The sequence below is a fragment of the Dipteris shenzhenensis genome, chromosome 26 (genome assembly GCF_047967505.1).
Source record: "Dipteris shenzhenensis isolate YYH24624 ecotype China chromosome 26, Dip_SZ_1.0, whole genome shotgun sequence".
Classification (NCBI taxonomy): domain Eukaryota; kingdom Viridiplantae; phylum Streptophyta; class Polypodiopsida; order Gleicheniales; family Dipteridaceae; genus Dipteris; species Dipteris shenzhenensis.
In genome coordinates, this window is record NC_141621.1 from 26,722,277 (window position 1) to 26,743,781 (window position 21,505).

A 21,505-nucleotide genomic window follows, 5' to 3' on the forward strand; every position below is an offset into this window, starting at 1 on the left:
GTCGGTTCTTGTGTTGCTCCCTTGATGACCTTGGCATCTTTCTCCTTGAATTGCACTATACGTGGGATCATGATACCTCTTGGGCTCTCAGGATTGTAGGCATTGGTCCAGATAGTTCTGCAATTTCCTGCTATTTTGAGTGTGGTGAGTTTCTTTTTCCTTACTCACATGCCAGGCACACTATATACACTGTTTTTCCACTGCGTTTTACTGTTTTTTCCCACTTGTTATGTCTCCTTACATCTTTGTGTCTGCTTGCAGCTAGCTGTTTGCTGAGTCTCAGCCTCTGTAGGTGCCTCTTCGGCCTTTTGTTGATCTTCTTGATATGCTTCTAGCTGTTGTGCACGTTTAGGGTGGTGGAGCAGTTGGTTTTGTCAAGGCAAGCTCAAATTGGGCTCGAGCACGGTTACGCCTGTTGGACAGGGCGGGGGGTGGTTGGGGGGTAGGAGGGGGGCCTGGAACAGCCCCACACAGCCCCCTCATAGGTAGGTGATGTGGCGGGGGCTTGAGGGCGGCCCGCGATGTGTGAGGGGGCTAGAAAGCCCCACAAGGAGGAGGCGGAGGGCTAGAAATAGCCATGTGCTGTTTTGTGGAGGTGGATGGAGCTCCCACACTCAAGAGTGCCGGGGGGGGGGCGGCTAGAGCAGCTCCATGATGTAGGAGGCCTGCGAGCAGCAAAGGGAAGGCCTGGGGGGAGGGTTGCGACAAGATGGCGGGCTAGGAGTGGGGGTGGGGGGGGCGGAGAGAGAGAGAGAGATGTATTAACATCCGCGGGAGGCCTCGTGGGCCTATGGGACAAAGTACAACAAAAGGAAAACTCATACAAGCAGATATATGCATGGTCTTTTGGAAGACATGCATGATTACCTTTTCAATCTCTTCATTTTCACTCTCCTCCACCCCACAATTCTGATGTTAAGGGCTTTTTCTGTAGCTCTTTTTGCTCTCATTTTACAAAAACTATATCATCAATAGCATGGAAGATGTCTTTTCTTTTAGCCATTTGTTGGACCTGCTGCTGATTTTTCTGTACCTGCATTTTCTGACCTGATATTTTCTTCTCTATTTCCTATCCCATGCTGTGGACTTTGGCATATCCTAAAACCAGACTGACCGGTGAAAAACAGCTATGGCTTCACTCCAACGACGGAATTTTACTCTCAAAAGCTCTCCCTCACTCCCTCTCTCTGAAGATACACTAGGGCCCAGGACAAATCGTCGGGCTGGACCCCCCCGAAGGTCTTTATTCATTCAAGAAAATCTGTTACAGAAGTTCAGCGTAGAGCTATCTCGTAAATCTCCATCACAAAACGTGAAAAATCCCTTCTTTTACAAGAGCTTCAAGCTCCATTCAAATTGGCAACATGCCACTTGTCTAAAATCTAGACTAAATCCTATTACAAGCCTCTAAGGGCCATTCTGGAGTCTTCAAAGCTCTCGGTCACACGAACCGCCTCCTAGATGCTTGTCAGGCTCCCATTTCGCTTAGGAAAAATAATCCTGCAACAATTAATTAAAGCGCACCACCATGGTACCCATTAATTGTTAGTGCTTTGCATGCAAATAACACACTGTGGACTAATCCTAGTCACGGTGGGCGTCCCCACTGAACACATGTGCACATCTAACAAATATAAATTTATTCTCTGGTTGACCGGAGTCAACACTCTTGATTATAATTAAGGAGCTTTGACCAAGGGTCGAGGCGTCTTAATTATACCCAAGTCTCTCCAACCGAAGTTGGCACATCTTGGTTAACCGGGGTTAACCCTCTTGGCGCATGCCAAGTCTTGTTGACCGAAGTCAACACTCTCTGACCGTAGTCAGGTTTACTTGACTAGAGTCAAGTATCTTTGACCGTAGTCAATCCTTTGACCATTAAAATAACTCTTTGACCATAATTAACAAATATAAAACTCTTTAATTATGATCAAATAAATGGTCAACTATACTTTGACTTAGGATATTTACATGGTGGTGACATCCCCTCGGCTTCTATTCAGTTGACCTCAACTGAAAAGCTTCCTTGTAAACATCCAAAAGTTGTGAATGATCGGATAACATGTCTTCGTCCATCCACTTGGCATCTAATGCCATATAATTCTTGAATTTTACAAGATACCTGTAAAATTGCTTACCCTGAGGGCCTTTATGTACAGTATGGTACACAATTTGCTCTGGCTGAAGGACTTCCTCCAGCTCATCCACTTGTGGTGGATCTTCTGATACTGGTTCTGTAGGCTCTGGTCCTTGAAATTTCTTTAGAAGACTCACATGGAATGCATTGTGAATCCTCCAATGCTCTGGCAATGCTAATCTGTATGCAACCTCATTTATTCTTTCTGTAACCTTGAAAGGGCCATAGAATCTGGGAGATAATTTTGCATACACTTTCTGTTTGCCTTTAAACTTGCGGAGCCTAGCTTTTTCAAACCTCAAAAGTACCCAGTCTCCTTCCTTGAGATCTGACTGTCTCCTATGCTTATCTGCAGCTCTTTTATGTTTCTCTTGAGACCTTTCAATTGCTGTCCGGACTTGGCTGTAAGCTGTCTGGAGGTCTCTGACAAACTAATCAGCTGCAAATATTTCATCTTTAGTCCTTAATATAGGTGGCAAAATCACCTTCCCATATATGACTTCAAAAGGGGCTTTCCCTGTAGAGCTATGTACTGTATTATTGTAAGCAAACTCTACTAACGGTAGGTACTTTTCCCAGTCTGAACTTTGGTCACCCACGTAGCATTTCAGCATATCCAAAATGGTAGAATTTGCTACTTCACTTTGACCATCTATCTGGGGATGGAAAGAAGAAGAAAAATTCAAATTCGTCCCCATGTTATCAAATAAAGCTCTCCAGAATAGACTGGTCATTATGGGATCTCGATCACTAACAATGGACTTAGGCATACCATGATGTTTAAAAATTTGTGCCATGAACAGCTTAGCCATATGATCTGCCTTTATGGTTTTGCGAACCGGAATGAAATGAGCTTGCTTGCTGAATCTATCTATGATAGTCCAAATCCCATCATTCCCTGACTTTGATCTCGGCAAATCAAAAATAAAGTCCATTGTAATACTTTCCCATGGTGCCTGAGGCACGGGAAGAGGCATAAGTAGGCCAGGTGCCTTCCGTCTATCATACTTGATTTTCTGACACGTAAGGCATTCAGTAACAAACTGATGTATATCTTTCCGCATTCTTGGCCAAAAGAAATACCTCTCTAGTGCTAGAGTTGTTGCTGTAATTCCTCTATGTCCAGCATAGGGAGGTGCATGGCATTCCCCCAAAATCTTTTTCCTCATCTCCTGGGTGATGCATAGGCAATCATCTTTCATTAAATACCCATCTTTCAGGGAATAGTGATTGGTAGATTGCCCCTCTTGCATTTGCTGTAAAATTTCACCAAAATCAGAATCATGAGCATATTGTTCCCTCATGCCTTCCAGGTCCTGATGATAAGCAATAGTTACATTATTGACCTGGGGTCTTCGGGACAAGGCATCTGCCACTCTGTTCCGAATTCCTGGGGTATGGACAATCTGAAAAGGATACATTGACAGCATGTTTGCCCATTTCATATGCTTCTCGGAAAGCTTGGTCTGGGTCAAAAAGTATCTCAGACTTTGGTGATCTGTTTTGACAGTAAAATCTGCACCCAAAAGATAGTGTTTCCATGTATGGATGGCATGAATTACAGCCAATAACTCTTTCTCATAGATTCCTAAATATCTTTCCGCATCCCGAAGTCGCCTGTTGCTTTCATAGGCTACTACATGACCATTCTGATGCAATGCAGCCCCAACACATTCTCCACAAGCATCGCAATCCACATCAAAAGACTGATAAAGATCCGGAACTACCAGAATAGGTTCTGTAGTCAACTTTTCCTTGAGTATATTGAATGCTTTCTTTTGTGATAATCCCCATGTGAAGGCTGCATTTTTCTTAGTGAGGTCATGTAATGGAGCTGCGATATCAGCAAAATGTATGATAAACCTTCTGTAGTAAGAACACAAGCCTAAAAAGCTTCGAACTTCATGCACAGTTTTCAGCTCTGGCCATTCCTGAATGGCACGGATCTTCGCTGGATCCATTTGTATCCCATTCTTGGATATTATATGCCCCAGATAGTGGATTTCTTCCAAGAAGAACTCACTTTTCTTGCTGTTTGCATAGAGCTGATGATTTTTCAGCTCTTGAAACACTATAGTAAGATGTTCTCTGTGGTCTTCCTCTGTCTTAGAAAAAACTAAGATATCATCAAAGAAAGCACCTGTAAAATGCCTATACTTCCGGAAGATGCGATCCATCATTCTATTGAATGTGGCTGGAGCATTTGTCAACCCAAAAGGCATCACTAAGTATTCATACAACCCGAATGTAGTGCGGAATGCTGTCTTGTGTACATCCTGAGGCTGTATCCTCACTTGGTGGTAGCCACTCTTTAAGTCTATCCTGCTGAAAACTGAAGCTCCATTTAACTGATCCAGGACATCATCAATACACGGAATAGGGAATCTATTCTTGATGGTTATTTTATTCAGTGCGCGATAATCGACGCACATACGGAATGAACCATCTTTCTTCTGTACTAACAATCTGTACTAACAATACAGGGGAACAAAAAGGAGACGAGTTGGGCTGAATCAACCCTTTGGACAGCAAGTCCTGTACCTGAGCCATAATCTCCTCTCTCTGAGTCGCACTGACTCTATAAGGGGGTCTATTTGGTGGCTCACTACCAGGCATTAACTCTATCTGATGATCTTCTGGTCTCTCTGGGGGTAACTCCCCTGGCAAAACATCAGAAAAACAATCCTTAAAGTTTACCAGAAACTGAAACTTATCTTTGTCTGCATCATTCATTTCAGCATGCATATCATTCTCTTTTTCTTTTACAAAAACCATGTACGCAGAAATTGCAGACTTTATTGCTTTACCGCATGAAACATCAGATACAATGGGGATAGTGTCCCCTTTATTCCTGGCAATTAAACGCTGATTTTTCCCCCTATGCACAAACTCCAGCACTCTTTCAGGAAGAGTCAACTTCACTGCCTTGCGGTGAAACCAAGGCATCCCCAAAACTACATCATAATGTTTCAGTGGAGAAATGAAGAAGTCTTCCTGATCCACATAACTCTGAACATGAAGACGGAGCTTCCCTATCAAGGGAGTAACTGGCACAGGATTTCCACAAAACATTTGATCGGCATCCAAAGCCCTGCCTAACTCTTCCGTCTTTATTCCCAGCCTCAGGGCTAGATCCTCTGATATAAAATTATCAGTAGCCCCTGGATCAAATAAAATTAGCGCTTGCTGGTCTCTAACTTTGCCCCATGATAGCAGCAATTCTCGTTCTTCTAGGTTCAAAGCATGACCTAGTATATCAGGAATTCCCCCTGCCATTGGCTTTTGCGGTCCTCGTGGCTTCTCTGCCTCTTTTCCCTTCGATGTTGAAGGCTTGTCTGGGCACTGGGCAGCCACATGCCCCTCTTTTCCGCACCTGAAGCATTTCCCATCTCTATGGAATTCCGCTATCTGTTCAGGGGTAAATAGAGATTTGCCCTTATAAGTCTTTGAAAACTGAGTACCCCTCGGCTTCTGAGGCTGAAACCCTTTCTTTTCAGCCTTGGGGTACTCTTTCTTTTCTGATTTTATAAAATCAGTTTTCTTTTTATCAGCACGTCCTGCATGCAAGGATGGCACTGTAGATGGATCTTGTAGCGGCACAAGACTCGCTACTGAAGCTGAATGCATAAGATCTTGAATATTCTTTGCCCCCAAAGCATTCACTACTGCCTGAATTCTTGGAGTGAGACCTGCTCTGTACTTCCTCATTTGGGTGCCTTTGGAGATCTTTTTGAACGGTGCAACCTGCAAATAAGCATCCCAGAACTTTTGGTTGTACCCATCCACTGTATCTCCTGCATCCATGTGCAAGCTGTCCCAGTCTTGAAGAACATGGTCTCTAAACTGTTTAGGCATGAACTGCTAGTAGAAGGCTTTCTTGAAGCCCTTCCACTTCCTTGGGGCTGACCCATCTGTGGTCAGTGCACTCCACCATGCACTAGCCGTTGCTGTCAAGTGTAAACTGACCATTCTTAATTTGGAGGATTCTGAAAATTTTTCTGTACCGAATGCAGCATCAAACTGTCTGATAAACTGCAATGCTTTGTCTGTATGACCATACTGTCCATTGTAGGTCATAAACTTGACAGATTTTCCTCCCTCTTTAAATTCCTTGGTCGCTTTGGAAGACTTTCTCTTCCTAGACTTCTCGTGTTTCCTTCTTTTCCTGGATGATTTATCTGATAAGGAAGAAGAAGACACAGAGGTCGAACTCGAGGTAGACGATGATGGACTAGGAGATCGGTGATGATGCCTCGATCTCTTTTTACTATGGGACCGTCTCCTATGAGATCTATGAGATCTCTCTCTCTCAGGCTGTACACGAGAGTGTGCCTCCGGCATTGGCACGTCATATACTGGATTAGGCATAGCTTCTACTTGAAACAAATGCTGAGCCCTGGGATCCCTTTTGAGATTTTCCAGCTCTTGTATACGAGTGCGTACCATTTGTTCAAATTCTTGTTGAGTTTGCGGCACATTTCTCTGTCCTGGATGTACATCCCTATCTTGTGAATCCCACTGGATAGGTGATTGATCCATATTCTGAGATCTGCAGATTTCTCACACCGTGCGGGTAACTGATGCACACTACTTTTGCTTTTCCAACAGAAAAAGTACCTCAATAAGAGGTGTTTTGCATTCACAATCTATGCCAGTACTGGCTGTCAGTTCAAGGCATATACCCACACAGTTGCCAAAGCATCAACAATTATATTGCCCTTTTCTGGCTGCTGCAGATGGCTTCAAAAGGCATCTGTTTTTCCCTCTTTTTACTGCTCAAAGGCATGCATACTCTTTTTCTGCAAATCTCTGATTCCTCTGTTTTTCTGCTGTTTTTTTTTTTTCTGACAGTGAAAGTCTGACAAGCAGGTGAAAATTGTTAGCAGAAACAGTCTCTGCAACTGTTCTTTTTTTTTTTTTTTTTTGTTGAAGAGAACAGTAACCAGATAGAGTAAACGGCTGGTTACGCTAACCAAACTGACTTTCTCTGGTCTGGTTAGTTGCGCAGGCCAGTTAGTCTGTAACTGAGAGTAACTGAAAACAGTTGGGTAGACCAAGCTTACACCAACCAGTTTGGTTTGGTTGGCCCACTAACGGAACCTCTAACCAGAGTACAGCTAACCAGGGTTAGTCTAACCACTGGTTTGCCATCTCAGCAGTCCAACTGACTGCCACATCAACAGCTGACCTTCCTGCCATGTGTCAGCGCCATGTCAGCTTCTTGTCAGCCCTGTCACATCAGCACCTGCCACGTGTCCTGCATACATGGACTGCCACCTGTCACACAAGCATGCACTGCCACGTCATCTGCTGAGCTGGCTGTGCCACGACACACGTCAGCGCCTGAGCAGGGCGCCTCCCCAAACCTTCATGCGCCTTCACAAAAAAAAAAAAAAATTCAAACGGAAAATCCTTCCGTTAGCACTCAACATCGTCAGCCCGGCCAACCATGAGGTCATCTTCTCCGTCAGTTCACGCCTTTGCACTCAGGTTCCATCACTTACACCAACAGATTACGAAACACCAATTCAGCGCAGGCGCCTCTAAAGCATAGCATTGAGCATCGATTGGCGATGCAAAACCTTCACCCGGTCACTCCCCTGCCTTTTTCATTAGTGCTTTTAATAAAGGCATTTCGTCGGTCGTCCGTAAGCGTACAAGTTTTTGTACGGCGATCTCTATGAGCATCTTTGGAAGGCTAATGCAAAATGCCCATGAAGCCTTTCATATTCCCGAAAGAACACGACATCGCTTTGCCTTTTGCCTAACTGAGCGTCGATGACGACCTTCCCGCCATGTATACTCTCCGTCAGGCGCATCCTTACATTGTCGCGTTGCAGACCCCAGGCCTACCAGCTAGCTCCTCTTAAGCCATCGTCATTGCCAACATAGGAGCACATCATCAGCACCTTGCACCCCACTATTTAGAAATTCGCCATAGTTGGGGAGTAAGGTTGTTCGACGTCTTGCCTCCTTTGCTAGAATCGTCACAGCCTTGAGAGGCTATGAACCTACGCTCTGATACCAATAAAACCAGACTGACCGGTGAAAAACAGCTATGGCTTCACTCCAACGACGGAATTTTACTCTCAAAAGCTCTCCCTCACTCCCTCTCTCTGAAGATACACTAGGGCCCAGGACAAATCGTCGGGCTGGACCCCCCCGAAGGTCTTTATTCATTCAAGAAAATCTGTTACAGAAGTTCAGCGTAGAGCTATCTCGTAAATCTCCATCACAAAACGTGAAAATCCCCTTCTTTTACAAGAGCTTCAAGCTCCATTCAAATTGGCAACATGCCACTTGTCTAAAATCTAGACTAAATCCTATTACAAGCCTCTAAGGGCCATTCTGGAGTCTTCAAAGCTCTCGGTCACACGAACCGCCTCCTAGATGCTTGTCAGGCTCCCATTTCGCTTAGGAAAAATAATCCTTCCTAGTACCTGCAACAATTAATTAAAGCGCACCACCATGGTACCCATTAATTGTTAGCGCTTTGCATGCAAATAACACACTGTGGACTAATCCTAGTCACGGTGGGCGTCCCCACTGAACACATGTGCACATCTAACAAATATTTAAAAAAAAATATTTATTCTCTGGTTGACCGGAGTCAACACTCTTGATTATAATTAAGGAGCTTTGACCAAGGGTCGAGGCGCCTTAATTATACCCAAGTCTCTCCAACCGAAGTTGGCACATCTTGGTTAACCGGGGTTAACCCTCTTGGCGCATGCCAAGTCTTGTTGACCGAAGTCAACACTCTCTGACCGTAGTTAGGTTTACTTGACTAGAGTCAAGTATCTTTGACCGTAGTCAATCCTTTGACCATTAAAATAACTCTTTGACCATAATTAACAAATATAAAACTCTTTAATTATGATCAAATAAATGGTCAACTATACTTTGACTTAGGATATTTACATGGTGGTGACATATCCTACCTCAATTGTACTCTCCACTGTTGACACCTTTTGTGACGGTCACAATGTCTTTCAATTGCTTAACCTCTGAATCAACAGGGTATTCTTGTCCTGCATCCTGAATTCAAATCCAAACCAGAAGACTCTCAGTCTTAAACTGGTGTATGGCCGATTATATGTTTTTTATGTTTTATTTGACGTAGCTATTCTGAATAAGCAGAGATTCTTTTGCATTCTATGGGAGCTACCATGTGCCTTCCCTAAACTGATGTACTAGTTGGTTCTTTGCTGTCCCATAGAACTTTTTGTCTTCCGTGGACGTTAATAGTCTTTCTTTCTTTCTTTCTGATCACAGTCAATGATCCCAAGCTTGCGGTCACCATGCTGTAGAGTAGGAATCATGACCCATGACTCAGTCCACTTGTTCTTCCAAGTGGTGTGGGATGACAAAGTCAGGACATCTTGGAGCTGCACATCGGCTATTAACACCTCCATGCAAATCAGAGTATCATCATGCAACAAATATTTTGGCGCATGCAAGGAATTCGGGGGTCTTCAAGAAGCCATATTCTAGACCATGATGGTTTAGGAGATAAGATAGGCCATCCATCAATGGGAGCTGGGTGAGGCTGTACAAGACCAATGGAGAAGAGGTGAAGGAGCGGAGGAAATGTGAGCAGCGGAGAAGAGGATGAAAAGGATATGGAGATTGGTAAGGGGGGATCATCTGTGAGAGAGAGAGAGAGAGAGAGAGAGAGAGAGAGAGAGAGAGAGAAGTAGAAGTAGAAGTAGAATTTATTATCGTCCTCAAGGGGCCAAAAATGACCCATGGGACCTAATCCTCAGTACAAAAAATCTCCTCCAATGTGGAGGGGTCAAGAGTTTTCAAGTTCTTGATGGTACGAAAAAAGACGAGTGACAAAAGACCCCAATGCTGCCAAAGAGGCAGTGGAGAGAACTGATGAGAGCTGTGTGGTGTCTACCAGTATCTGCTGGTAATCATCCCTGATATGTGCATATTTGGGGCACTGTAGGGCTACATGTGCCTCTATCTCAACTGTCTGTGAATCACAAAATATGCAACTCTGGCATGTCGTGGCAAATTCAGCCAAGCTCCTTTCTCTATGGCCAAGGCATGTGAGTGTGTGCATAATTTGGCAATATTCCTGCAATAGAGAAGAGGGATGGGAGTGCTGATGTATGGCTAAACAGAGGCATATAATTTCATGAATGATGACCAGCATGGAGGATTTATTTGATATCTTGGTAGTATTCTGACTTGGTCTTCCTTTCTGCTGTCAGCCATTGAGCCTGTAGGGTGCATAGTAAGGACAACTAGAATTCGTGTAGATTGACCTTTTCAGGTGGCATAGTTAAGTATGATGGTTCCACTTTCCATCTGCTGAACCATTTCCTTATGTTTGTCCCCCATCCTGTACATATGATCTTGCCTTTATGGTTCTTTTGAAGTTTCATACTTGCTGTCCATGCTCTGTGTGGTAATCTGTCTGTTGGCATTTGTTGCATGTCCACTAGATATTGCATCAATTTGATCAATGCATGAAACTCAATTGGCCTCTTGCGTGTTTCCAAAAGGAGGACAGAGTACGGGGTAGTAGCCTTGACTCCTAGATGTCGTCGCAGGAATGCTTTCTGCATTTTTCAATCTGATTTCCATGTAGATGGAGAGATGCTGCCTCCCCATACTCCTACTCCGTGGAGCACTGTTGGGACCACATATGCATCAAACAACATATTCCGGATCTTCCAGTTCCGGGTGTTAGTTTGCTTGCAATCATTTTCAAATTGATAGTATTTTCCCCAACCTGTATCCAACCTTCTTTGTGCACATTGCCACCATTTGTGGTCGGCTGGTATGTCGATGCCTAAATATTTAAAGGTGTTGACATATTCAATGGGCTGCCCCGCAGAGCTGATAACAGGAAGGTGTTCAGGTTAAGTGGTGCATACTGCCATCATTTTGATTTTGGTGACATTAACTTGCAGCCCACTTTCATTGCAAAAGACTAGAAGTGTCTGTAGTAGTTGATGCATGGAATCAAAGTCATAAGCAAAAAGAACCACATCATCTGCATATAGAAGCAACAGTATTGTCCATATCCCAAGTGTGGGTTCTTTTACCCCTTCTTCTGCTGTAAATTCATTTACGAGTTCTTCTAACTTGTCAATGCAGATTCCAAACAGTGTAGGTTAGAGAGGACAACCTTGTTTTACCCCCATATTACTTTGAAATGCAGCTGACAATCCATGCTCTTGTTTTAGTCTGCATGATACTTCTCGTAGATTCGGGAGATGCCTACTCTTAGTGCCAAGGGAACTCTGAGGTCTTGTATTCTTTTCCATAGGCCACCTCTTGGGACTGTATCAAATGCTTTCTTAAAATCTACAAAACAGCATAAAAGAGTTTTTCCTTTGAGTCTGCTTTCATCCATGAGTACTCTTAATGTGACTAGATGATCTGCAGTCCTATGCTCTTTACGGAAGCCTGCTTGTCCAATGGCCCTCTTCTGCCCAAGTGCTGATTTTTGCTTCAAGCACCATGCTAAAAGGTTTAGCTAGTGTGGAGTTAACCATTATAGTCCTCTAATTGGTGACTGAATTTTTGTCTCCCCCTTTGAATAGTGGCTGAACCCAATTCTCTTGCCAATCAAGAGGAAAGCCATGATGTAGAGCATTTGTCAATATGTGTGATACCCAGTGTCGTGTCCTCTCTTTTGTCCATTTTAAGAGTTCAGCACACATGTGCATGTGGTCAAGGGCCTTTCCATTTGCCATCTTCTTCAGCCCTGCTTCAATATCCTCAAAAGTGAAAGGGTTGACTGAAGCATATGACAGTTCTTCATTTCCCATGTCTGTTGCATTGGCATGGTTATAGAGTCTGATAACATACTCAAGCATTTCCTCATCTGATATATTTCCCATGATCTTTTTCTTCTGGCTCTTAACGTGTTTCCACCCCTTTCTAGGATTCTTGATGAAGGTGAGCAAATTAGATTTTTCCCTTTCCAGAATGTAATTTCTTTCTTTCTTCCTTGTGAGGGCATTGTATTGCTTCTCCTTTTGCTTGTGGAGGTTTGCATCAGAAATATGTTTCAGCTCATTGCGGAGTTTCTTGCATTCGTCATCATACCATTTCTTACATGGCAGCCCTTTATGCATTTTTTTCCTGTCTTGAGGGATTGCTCCAAAAACCTATGTTGCAGTATCAAGGACTGCCTCTCTGAGGGCTTCCCATATAGGTGTGATTGCCAGTACATTCAGCTTTTCATCCAGTGTGATGGCATATTCTTTCTGCTTGTCTTGGTCTATTCGGAAGCCTCTTGAATTGGCTGCAAATTTCAGCACTTTTGTTTTAGTGTGGATACCAAGAGTCATCCATATTGGGAGATGGTCTGACTCCGGATATTTCCCTCCTATCCTATAAGTTTCTATGACATGCAGTGCATTGACATGTGCTAGGGCATAGTCTAGGACACTGTGTCCCCCGCTAGCGGTCGGAGAAACATGTCATCTTGTCAGTCCGTGGAAAGAGTTGCATCCCATTCAGAACTGGCATGTGCAGTCCGTTCATCATACATTTGAGTGTTCTTCCTTGTGCATTGATGGTATCATCTTCTGAAGTCCTGTGCCATAAGTCATCTATCTCAATTGCATCTTCTTTGTCCAGTTCATCATGCATGATAGGTTAAAATTGCAACTGTCTAATTCTAGCATTGAGGTCTTCCATGATTATTACCTTGCCTAGTTCTTTCAGTTTTGCAATGTCTAGGCATAGTGATTCAAATGCCTCACTTGAATCTATGCCATTCCGGGCATAGAAAGGGGATTCATGGTGAGGTATATAGCATCCCGCAAGGAAGAGGGGGCATTCACCAAATTCCAGTTTCAACCACATAAACCTCTTGTATTTATCAGCTCTGTACATGCTGATTTTTCCTGCTAAGTGTTCTTGGATCATGCATGCTACTCCTCCTTGGCCTCTCTTTCCGATTTGTTTTTGGTACATTGTGTGTACAACATATTCTGATATTTCTGGGATTCGGCATATCTTGCTTTCCCATGTTTGAGAGAGAGAGAGAGAGAGAGAGAGAGAGAGAGAGAGAGAGAGAGAGGATTGCCTATTGTACCAAAAGCTCATGGTGAATGAGTTTGAGATTGCCTGTTGGTGTATCACTCTTGGAGATCTATTCTTCTATACTTACATGCAATGAGTGCGTGTGTGTGTTCTTGTATCTCTTTGTATTGTTAAGTTAATATGTCATCTTTGTGCACACTAGTTCGGGCCTCTTATGCACTTGCACCAGAATGCATTTTGAGCATGTGGTACTTTTGGGCATTCCTCGCGGTGATCTTCAACTATTGACTCTGTTCGGCACTGCCCTTGGGAGTGCAGACAGGCTAAAATCATTTGGAATGGATTGCAGAACTTATGCACAGATTTTCTTCCTCCCCTTTCTTCATTACTTGGGGGTTTGTGACCTGGCTCTCACACAGGCCTCATTTTTTAAAATAAGAGTCAAGACTTCACTTGGCCTATCTAGATCAGTCTAGGGTGTATAGTTTTGTGGACTTCAGGCTGTTCCTTCTTCTCAATACAAACTTGCACATGCATCAGTAGACGCTGCTGCTGCAAGATTGTAGCAAGCATCAATGCTTAGCACGCTTGGAATTCTAGATGTATAGAGGCTATTGATGGCGCCTAGGTTCACCCAGCATATACCTTGGCCAGCATTTGGCAGATACTTTACACACCCTGATGGCTATATAGTCTAGGATGCAGAGTTCTTCTAGATCTTCTTTGAGCTGGAGGACATTTTTCTCAGAGAGTGGAGAGGCTGTACTTTCTTCTTTGATACCTCACAGGCTTGACATGGCATTTCCAGCCACAGTCCTGGTTCTCATCTAGTTTTTCATTTGTTCAGATTCTGTGAGTGGTATTTACCACGGGTTTTTCATGATCTGCATGATGTATTTCTGCCTTGAGTTTTCTTCTCCAGCTGTTTCTCTTATACTTAATAGAAGTCTATTTCACTGAAAAAAGGAAAAAAAGGGATGAACTGTTCAATATCTTGCACCCAATTATTTGACTACTCGATTATTAAGGGCAAATCTGTTTTCCAGGTATTGCAACTTTTATGTATCCATGCGGCACATTTGCAAACATAGCAGCTGTTGTAACAGATGGAAAAATCTGTATGTTCATCCCTCCCTGCTCATGTACTTCATGTCTCTTTTTTGCTATTTCATTTCTTCCAGACACATGCCCCCTGTCTTTTGAATCATTTGAAGAGCTTGCATTTTTTGGCTTAAAGAAATTGTAGAAATGTGTTTGAAATGGATATAGAATTTCTTTTCAGAAGCTGGCTCCTGCTTGGTAGGAATTGAAGTGAATCTTTGTGCTGCACTCTAAGGATCACACTTGTTCTTTTAGTGGTTCTAAGTAGAATATTACTATGATAAAATCTCTCCAAAAATTACAGATTTAATGTTAAGCAATACGAATTTTTGTTTTATGAATCCATTGCATTAGCACAACTCAAACGCGGAGAATAGAATGGGCATAACAGATCATATATTTTGTCTTGCCCCTGAATCACCGTGATCCCTTATCTAGAACAACTTCTATATAACATGAAACTTTGTACGATGGTCAGGAATGACAAGTAATTCCAAAGCCACAATTAGATGGCTAAATAACCTGGATGTGCATAATAGGATGCCCAGAATTGTGGTATTCACTTTCAAGGAGCGCACCTGACAGATTGTAGGACTGTGTACATGTCTGATCCCCAGATGGTCAAATAAAGATTAGTGCTCTTTCAATCTAAGCTAGATTGGAGTAGGGAGCTATTTGAGAAATTTTCTGTACCTGCTGTATTGTGGCTTGATGTATAGGTGGAAGCTTGTAGAAGAGCTATGAATTTGGGCACCGAATAGCAAGTAGTAGGGATAACCAATAAAAGAGGTATGCAAAATGAGAAAATTAGACCTCTATCCATTAAATCCCAAGTTTTGGGTCTAAAGAGTTTACTATGGGTTTTTTTTTTGGAGTACACATTATCCAAAAGTATAATTATAGTTGCATAAACCAGATCTCAAAACCATTGCTATATTGGCATCACCCAAATACACAAAATTATAAAGCTATAATCTAACAAAAATATAATCAATCTAAAAGAGAGAGATAAGAGGACTCCTAGTATTGATTTCGTGCAGAACGTCCTATTGGAACTTGGGGAGAGAGGAGAGCTTCATCATGGAGGTGAGTGAGAATACATGAGATATTCAAATGGATATTCTATTCATTGTGAGAGGGAAGTCCCTCTTTTATAGAATGGCCTAAATCAATGGCACCTCTCCTACATCAAAGGAGGTAACTCCTAAATCATAGGAACTCCACAATCATAGGCACCACCCCATGTGGGGACCTTTGCATTACATCATCACCTATGTCATGGCCTATGGCACTAAGTGTGCCTCTTCTACACACACACACACACAACCATATGACTGCTAGTGGATGCACACATGCTCTTAGCAAGCCCTTGATCACACATATCCCAACATACCCCCCCTCAAGGGTTTTCCTCTTGCTATATCAAGGATACATCTAGTCACATAGTTTCTCATGCCATCTCATGGTGGTCAAGGATAAATCTATGGCTAGGATCTCATGCTAGCAAAGGTGTCCAAGGGTCAAGGTTTACAAAAATGGGATAGACCAAACACATATCACATGGCCTACATCATATGGTGACCAGAGGTGATTTACAAAAGACAAAACACATAACATTCTTTTTGGAGTACTACTCCAGGCAAAGAACCTCAAAATTTGACCAAGTGATGATAAATAAAATTTCAAAGACAAAGTGCTCAAAAGGCGTAGTCCTTGTCTTCTACCACAAATTTTGATTCTTCATTTGTTGATGGAGTCTTTCCTTCAGCAAGATTTTATTTGTTGTTGATGTAGCTTCTTCACATGAAATGCTTCATTCTCTTGGGAGTCATTCCTCTCCTCTTCTTGGGCTTGTCTCTTGGAGAGCAGCTATAGAGAAAACCTTTTTAGGTGGCAATACTCCATAGTATGATTGGGTACTCCACAGAAGGCACATATCTTTTTCTTGGTGTTCACCTTGATGAAATATTCACCATTACAGGGCTTTACTCTCATTCTAGGCTTCTTTTGGAATGCTTTCCTTTGAGATACATAATCAATGTTAGAGGAAAAATATGATGAAGGCATATTGGGAAGGTGTTACCACTAATGTGGCAGTGTCTAGGCCCTAAAGAAGTCTCCTTCTCCACAAGTATTATTGGTTGGAGAGATAGTGAGATACCCCAAACTCTTAGCATAAAGGAAATACAGTGTCTATTCCTTCAAAAAATAGCATTCAAGCATATTCAAATCATAAATGCATTATGAGCATTTACAAAAACTGTCAAACTGTAGGACAGTGCTCTAAAGATAAGACTAAAAAGTGCCTCGGATCACTTCCAATGGTCAAACATCCAAAAGACCAAAGATAACTGAGATAATAATGAAACTTTCTAGCACTTAACCATATTCAATGGCTCATCAGGGCTTTCAAAGGCAAATGGAAGCTCTTATTGAGGGCTACTTCCAGCTCACCTATAAGTAGGCCCCGCTATAGGTTAAGATTTACTAAAGAAATTGAACCAAAGAGGCAAGATAGCCAGGGTAGATTCAGTCCAATTTCTCACCTTTCACTTCCCCGGTGATATTGAAAAGAAAAATAATGATACCTCTTATCTGTGTACAAATTACAAAGAATTGAATAATATTACCATTAAGCATAGGTATCTGATGGCTTGGCTTGATGATTTGCTAGACATATTGTTAGAATATGAAGTCAAAGTGAGTGTATTTGTGTGTCCTAGGTCCCTAGGACTTATTTTATAGTCTAGTGAGTCCTAGACAGTGCCAAGTGTCATATGGGAGATTATCCCATATGCATTGTGACTTTCTAGAGTCTAGAGGCTCACACTATATATTGTTGTACTTGTCTCGAGTCTTTTCATGTTAGTTAGCATCAAGCTATCTATGCTTGACCCTCGTATTCCACTATCTCCTCTCATCCTCTGATTCCCACATATATCCCATCACTATTGGCAGCTCTCTTTCCGGGCTTTCATGGGTCTTGGTGTAAAAGATCATGTCTTTGTCAGTGTATGTTTCCAAGAACCTCCCAGAGTCGGACCAAAGGGTACCATTGCAGTTTCACACTGCTATTCTCAGCCCCCCTTGTGCCCTCATCTCATGAGTCTAACACCGTCATGTGCTATCCATCTCTCCTTCTTCTCTTTCTTCCCTTGAGTATTTTGGCTCATTGCTATTGCCTACTTTCATTTGATTTCATTTCCATTATGCTTGCAATCTTTCCTTTCCATTCCTAGAGATAGCTTGCTACATGTTTCTTCATGTGGTATGAGAGCCATGTTGAAGATGCAAGACGTGGAATGGAAAGGAAAGTAGAAAAGCAAGACTAGGCAAACATAATGGAAATGAAATAATGCTAGAAAGAATGTACAACAAAGTAAAGTACTTACATGATCAAGAAAGGCATGAGGCTTGATTGATTTGACATGAGAAAGTACAATGCCTTTATAGGATAGGCACACACACTCTAAGTGTCAAATGTATATGGGATAAGTCCCATAGTGACACATGGCACTCTAGGATATAAAGTAGTATAGTACTACTCTAGAACACACTAAAAGTCACTCAAATTGACTCCATTTCGTAACACCTCCCCATGGAGGAAAGATAAGGGACTATAGGAATGGAACCAAAGTCATGATAATGGCGGTCATGAAAACTGTGCATGCCGGTCTAGAACTAGACATAGCTTCGACACAATCTCAAAGGCAAGTGAGCATGGCTTAGAGGCTAGTGAGCATAACATAGAAATCTCATCTAACATGGCTCAGAGGCTCATCATGCATGGATGCATGATCAACTCAGAGATCTAGGAGACCAATGCACCAACAAATAGACCTATCAAAGCCAAAAACACATGAGTCCCGCAGTACATCCCCTCCTGGCTCCAAAGGCTAATGAGGAACATGGAGCCACACACCAAAAATAGAAAAGAAATACATCATTTTAGAAGGACTACTCAAGGCAGAGTACCTTTGTTGACTACATGCACATGATTTATTGCATTCATTTTTCGGAAACACCCCTAGGGCAGAGTACCCAAGTACATCATGCTTAGAAAGAAAAATCATGATCTCCATCATCCTCTAGATGCTGGAGATAGACAGTAAGAGCATGATCCTATAAGATTTGGAGGAGAGAGAGAGTAAGAGAGTGAGCTGAGAGCTGAAAGCTTGAAAGCTTAGTTGCAATGAAGAGTGTGAGAATACAACTGAAAGAGTGAGAGATAAGGTTTTGTCCTAGTGACAAAACCTTAGTAGTCACTAACCATAGTTAGTGGACTAACTGCGGTTAGGGGGAAAAACCTCTTAAAGAGGGAAAAGTGCCCCTAACTAGCTTATTAAATTACATTGGTCACTGCTGAATTATATCTATAATTTTAACACCCCCCTGCAGTGCCAATGTCATGTACAAGGCTGATTAATCACCAAACGGATATAAGTTCATGGCACTGCGAAATGCCTCAAACTTTTCACGTGGTGGTGCTTTGGTGAAAATATCTGCAACATTGTCATGTGTGGACACAGAGATCATACTGATCTCTCTTGCATGCAACTTCTCTCTGACGTAGTAATGTGTTTCGTGCGAGCATGAAACACTGGATTCTTTGCCACTGCAATGGCACTTTGACTATCAGTGAGAATTGGAGAAGGACCCTCCAATGACAGATGAAGATCAGCAAACAGATGTCGCAGCTAGACACATTTAACTGTTGCTGTGAAAGCTGCCCTGTACTCAGCTTCACATGATGAGGTAGCCACTGTAGATTGTTTCTTGCTCAGCCAAGAAATGCAAGATTTACCCAAAAAGAAACAATTGCCACTAGTGGACTGCCTAGTGCCATAATCACCAGCCAATCTGAATCACTGTAGGCATGCATCTGCAAGTCACCCCCCCTGGGAAATAACAAGCCATAAGACTTCGTGCCCTGCAAATAACGTAAGATGCGCTTAACTGCCTGCCAATGCATAGTTTTTGGGCTGTGCATATACCTGCTCACCTAAGATACTGCAAAATGAATATCAGGTCTAGTGTTGCAGAGATATATGAGGCATCCAACAACCTGACTGTAAAGTGTGGCATCAACTAATTCTCCTGCATCATGCATTGTGAGTTTCAGCCCCGGCTCCATGGGAGTGGCTATGGGCTTACAATCATGCATGTTAAATCTGTCCAAGAGTTTCTGCACATACTTGGAGTGAGACATAACAGTGCCACGTCTCTCTTGAGAGAACTGGATCCCCAAATAAAAGTGAAGCAGTCCCAAATCTAACATGTCAAAGTTGGTCTGCAAATCAGCTTTGAAATCTGCAATATTATCTTCATTGGACCCTGTGAGCAGTAAGTCATCGACATAAAGAAGGAAGACTAAAATTCCCCCCCCATCCATCTTGATGTAGAGGGTGCTCTCAGTAGGACTATTGTGCATCCCCTTGTTGGTCAAAAAGGCATGAATCTTGGCATACCATGCACGAGGGGCCTATTTCAGCCCATACAAAGCTTTGTTTAGCTTGCATACCTGAAGTGCATTTGCTGTAATTTCAAAGCCTGGAGGTTGTTTGACATAAACCTCTTCCAACAAGTCTCCATTTAAGAAGGCTGTTTTTATGTCCAACTGATGAACATTCCACTCAAAATGTGCAGCCATTGCAATAACAGATTGGATGGTGGTCATCCAGGATGTAGGAGCAAAAGTCTCCTCATAATCTATGCCCTTTTTCTGAGCATAGCCTTTAGCAACCAGCCTTGCCTTGTATCTGTCAATGGAGCCATCTGGCTTCCGTTTCACCTTGAAAACCCATTGTGTGCCAATGGCATGTTTACCTGGTGGCAAGTCTACAACATCCCAAGTCTGATTTTTCTTAATGGACTGCAACTCATCGTGCATGGCATTCATCCAATGCACATTGTCCTTTGCTTCTTCGAATGTTGCAGGCTCCTCCTCATCGAGAAGAGTACCTGCATATGCTGATTCCACTGAATTAGCACCTTCCATGTGCCTTGCTGCACTGCGAGTCCTGCCAGGTAATGGAGCATCAATCTTACTCTCCCTGAGAGTCTGTAACAGCCAGTTTGGGACTGTTTTTACTGCATGTATGTCTGCAATTTCTTGCTGAACCACCTGTTCCACTGCCTATGGAGGTGGCAAGACATCTTGTGGCTGAATTGGAGCATCGGGAGGTGGCTGTAAATTCTGATTTGCATCAGAAATATCAGCAGGGGAACCCAAGGCAATGGGTAGCAACCCCTCAAAAACATCCTCTGAAGAAGAAGGCAAATGAAATTCAGCCTGAGTGTGAGCTGAATTTTCTGCAAATATCACATCTCTACGGACAATGATCTTGCGTGTAGCAAGATTGTAGGGACGGTATCCCTTGCTTTCTGCACTGTACCCAACAAATATGCACTTAATTGCCTTATCTGACAACTTATGCTGAAATTCAATTGGCACATGAGCATATGCAAGGCATCTAAAGACTCGGAAATGATCCACTGAAGGCTTTCTCCCATTCTAGACCTCATAGGGAGTTTTTGTTTTCAAAGCCTTAGTGGGAGCCCGATTTAAGATGTAGTTGGCACACATCAGACCTTCAAGCCAGAATTTGTGAGGCATGTGTTTGCTTTTCAGCATACATCTGTCCATCTTCATAAGAGTTCTATTTTTCCTCTCAGCTTTGCCATTTTGCTGAAGGGTCAGCCTCACTGTGAGCTGATGCACAATACCCTTGCCTTTCAGAAAAGCATCAAAATCTGCAGACAAGTATTCCCCACCTCTATTTGTGCGCAATGTTTGTATCTTGAGTCCAGTTTCATTTTCAACCATGGCTGAAAAGCGTTTAAACACCATGAACACTTCTGATTTGTGCTTCAGCCCAAAGACCCAAGTGAAATTGGAGTAATCATCAATAAAAGTAACAAAGTAGAGATGACCACCCAATGATGGAGTCCTCATGGGACCACAGACATCATTGTGTATAAGCTGCAATTTGCGAACAGTTTTAACTGAACCATCCTTTTTGAAGGGGAATCTATGCATCTTGCCTAAAATGCACCCTTCACAGGCATGTGGAGGAGGTATCTCAAGAGGTGGCAATGCATCAACCATAGAGTGCTTCTGAAGTGTCATCAAGCTGTTGTAATGCATGTGGCCATATCGGGCATGCCATAATTCTACATTCTGCATGGCAGCAGTAGGAGTAGAAACTGCAAGAGCATGGGCTGCTCTTTTCTCAAAAAGATCAAGCTGAA

The 21,505-nt window shown here is 42.7% G+C and overlaps 1 protein-coding gene across 1 annotated transcript in view; it reads left to right on the forward strand.

Annotated features, from left to right (window-relative positions):
• The window catches only part of LOC147884898 (protein MID1-COMPLEMENTING ACTIVITY 1-like), a 73,348-nt gene that overhangs the window by 26,972 nt on the left and 24,871 nt on the right, over nucleotides 1-21,505 (forward strand). The window contains exon 4 of the mRNA XM_087397357.1: nucleotides 14,200-14,271. Coding sequence (XP_087253483.1) covers nucleotides 14,200-14,271 — 72 coding nt within the window. The remainder of the gene's footprint in view (nucleotides 1-14,199; nucleotides 14,272-21,505) is intronic.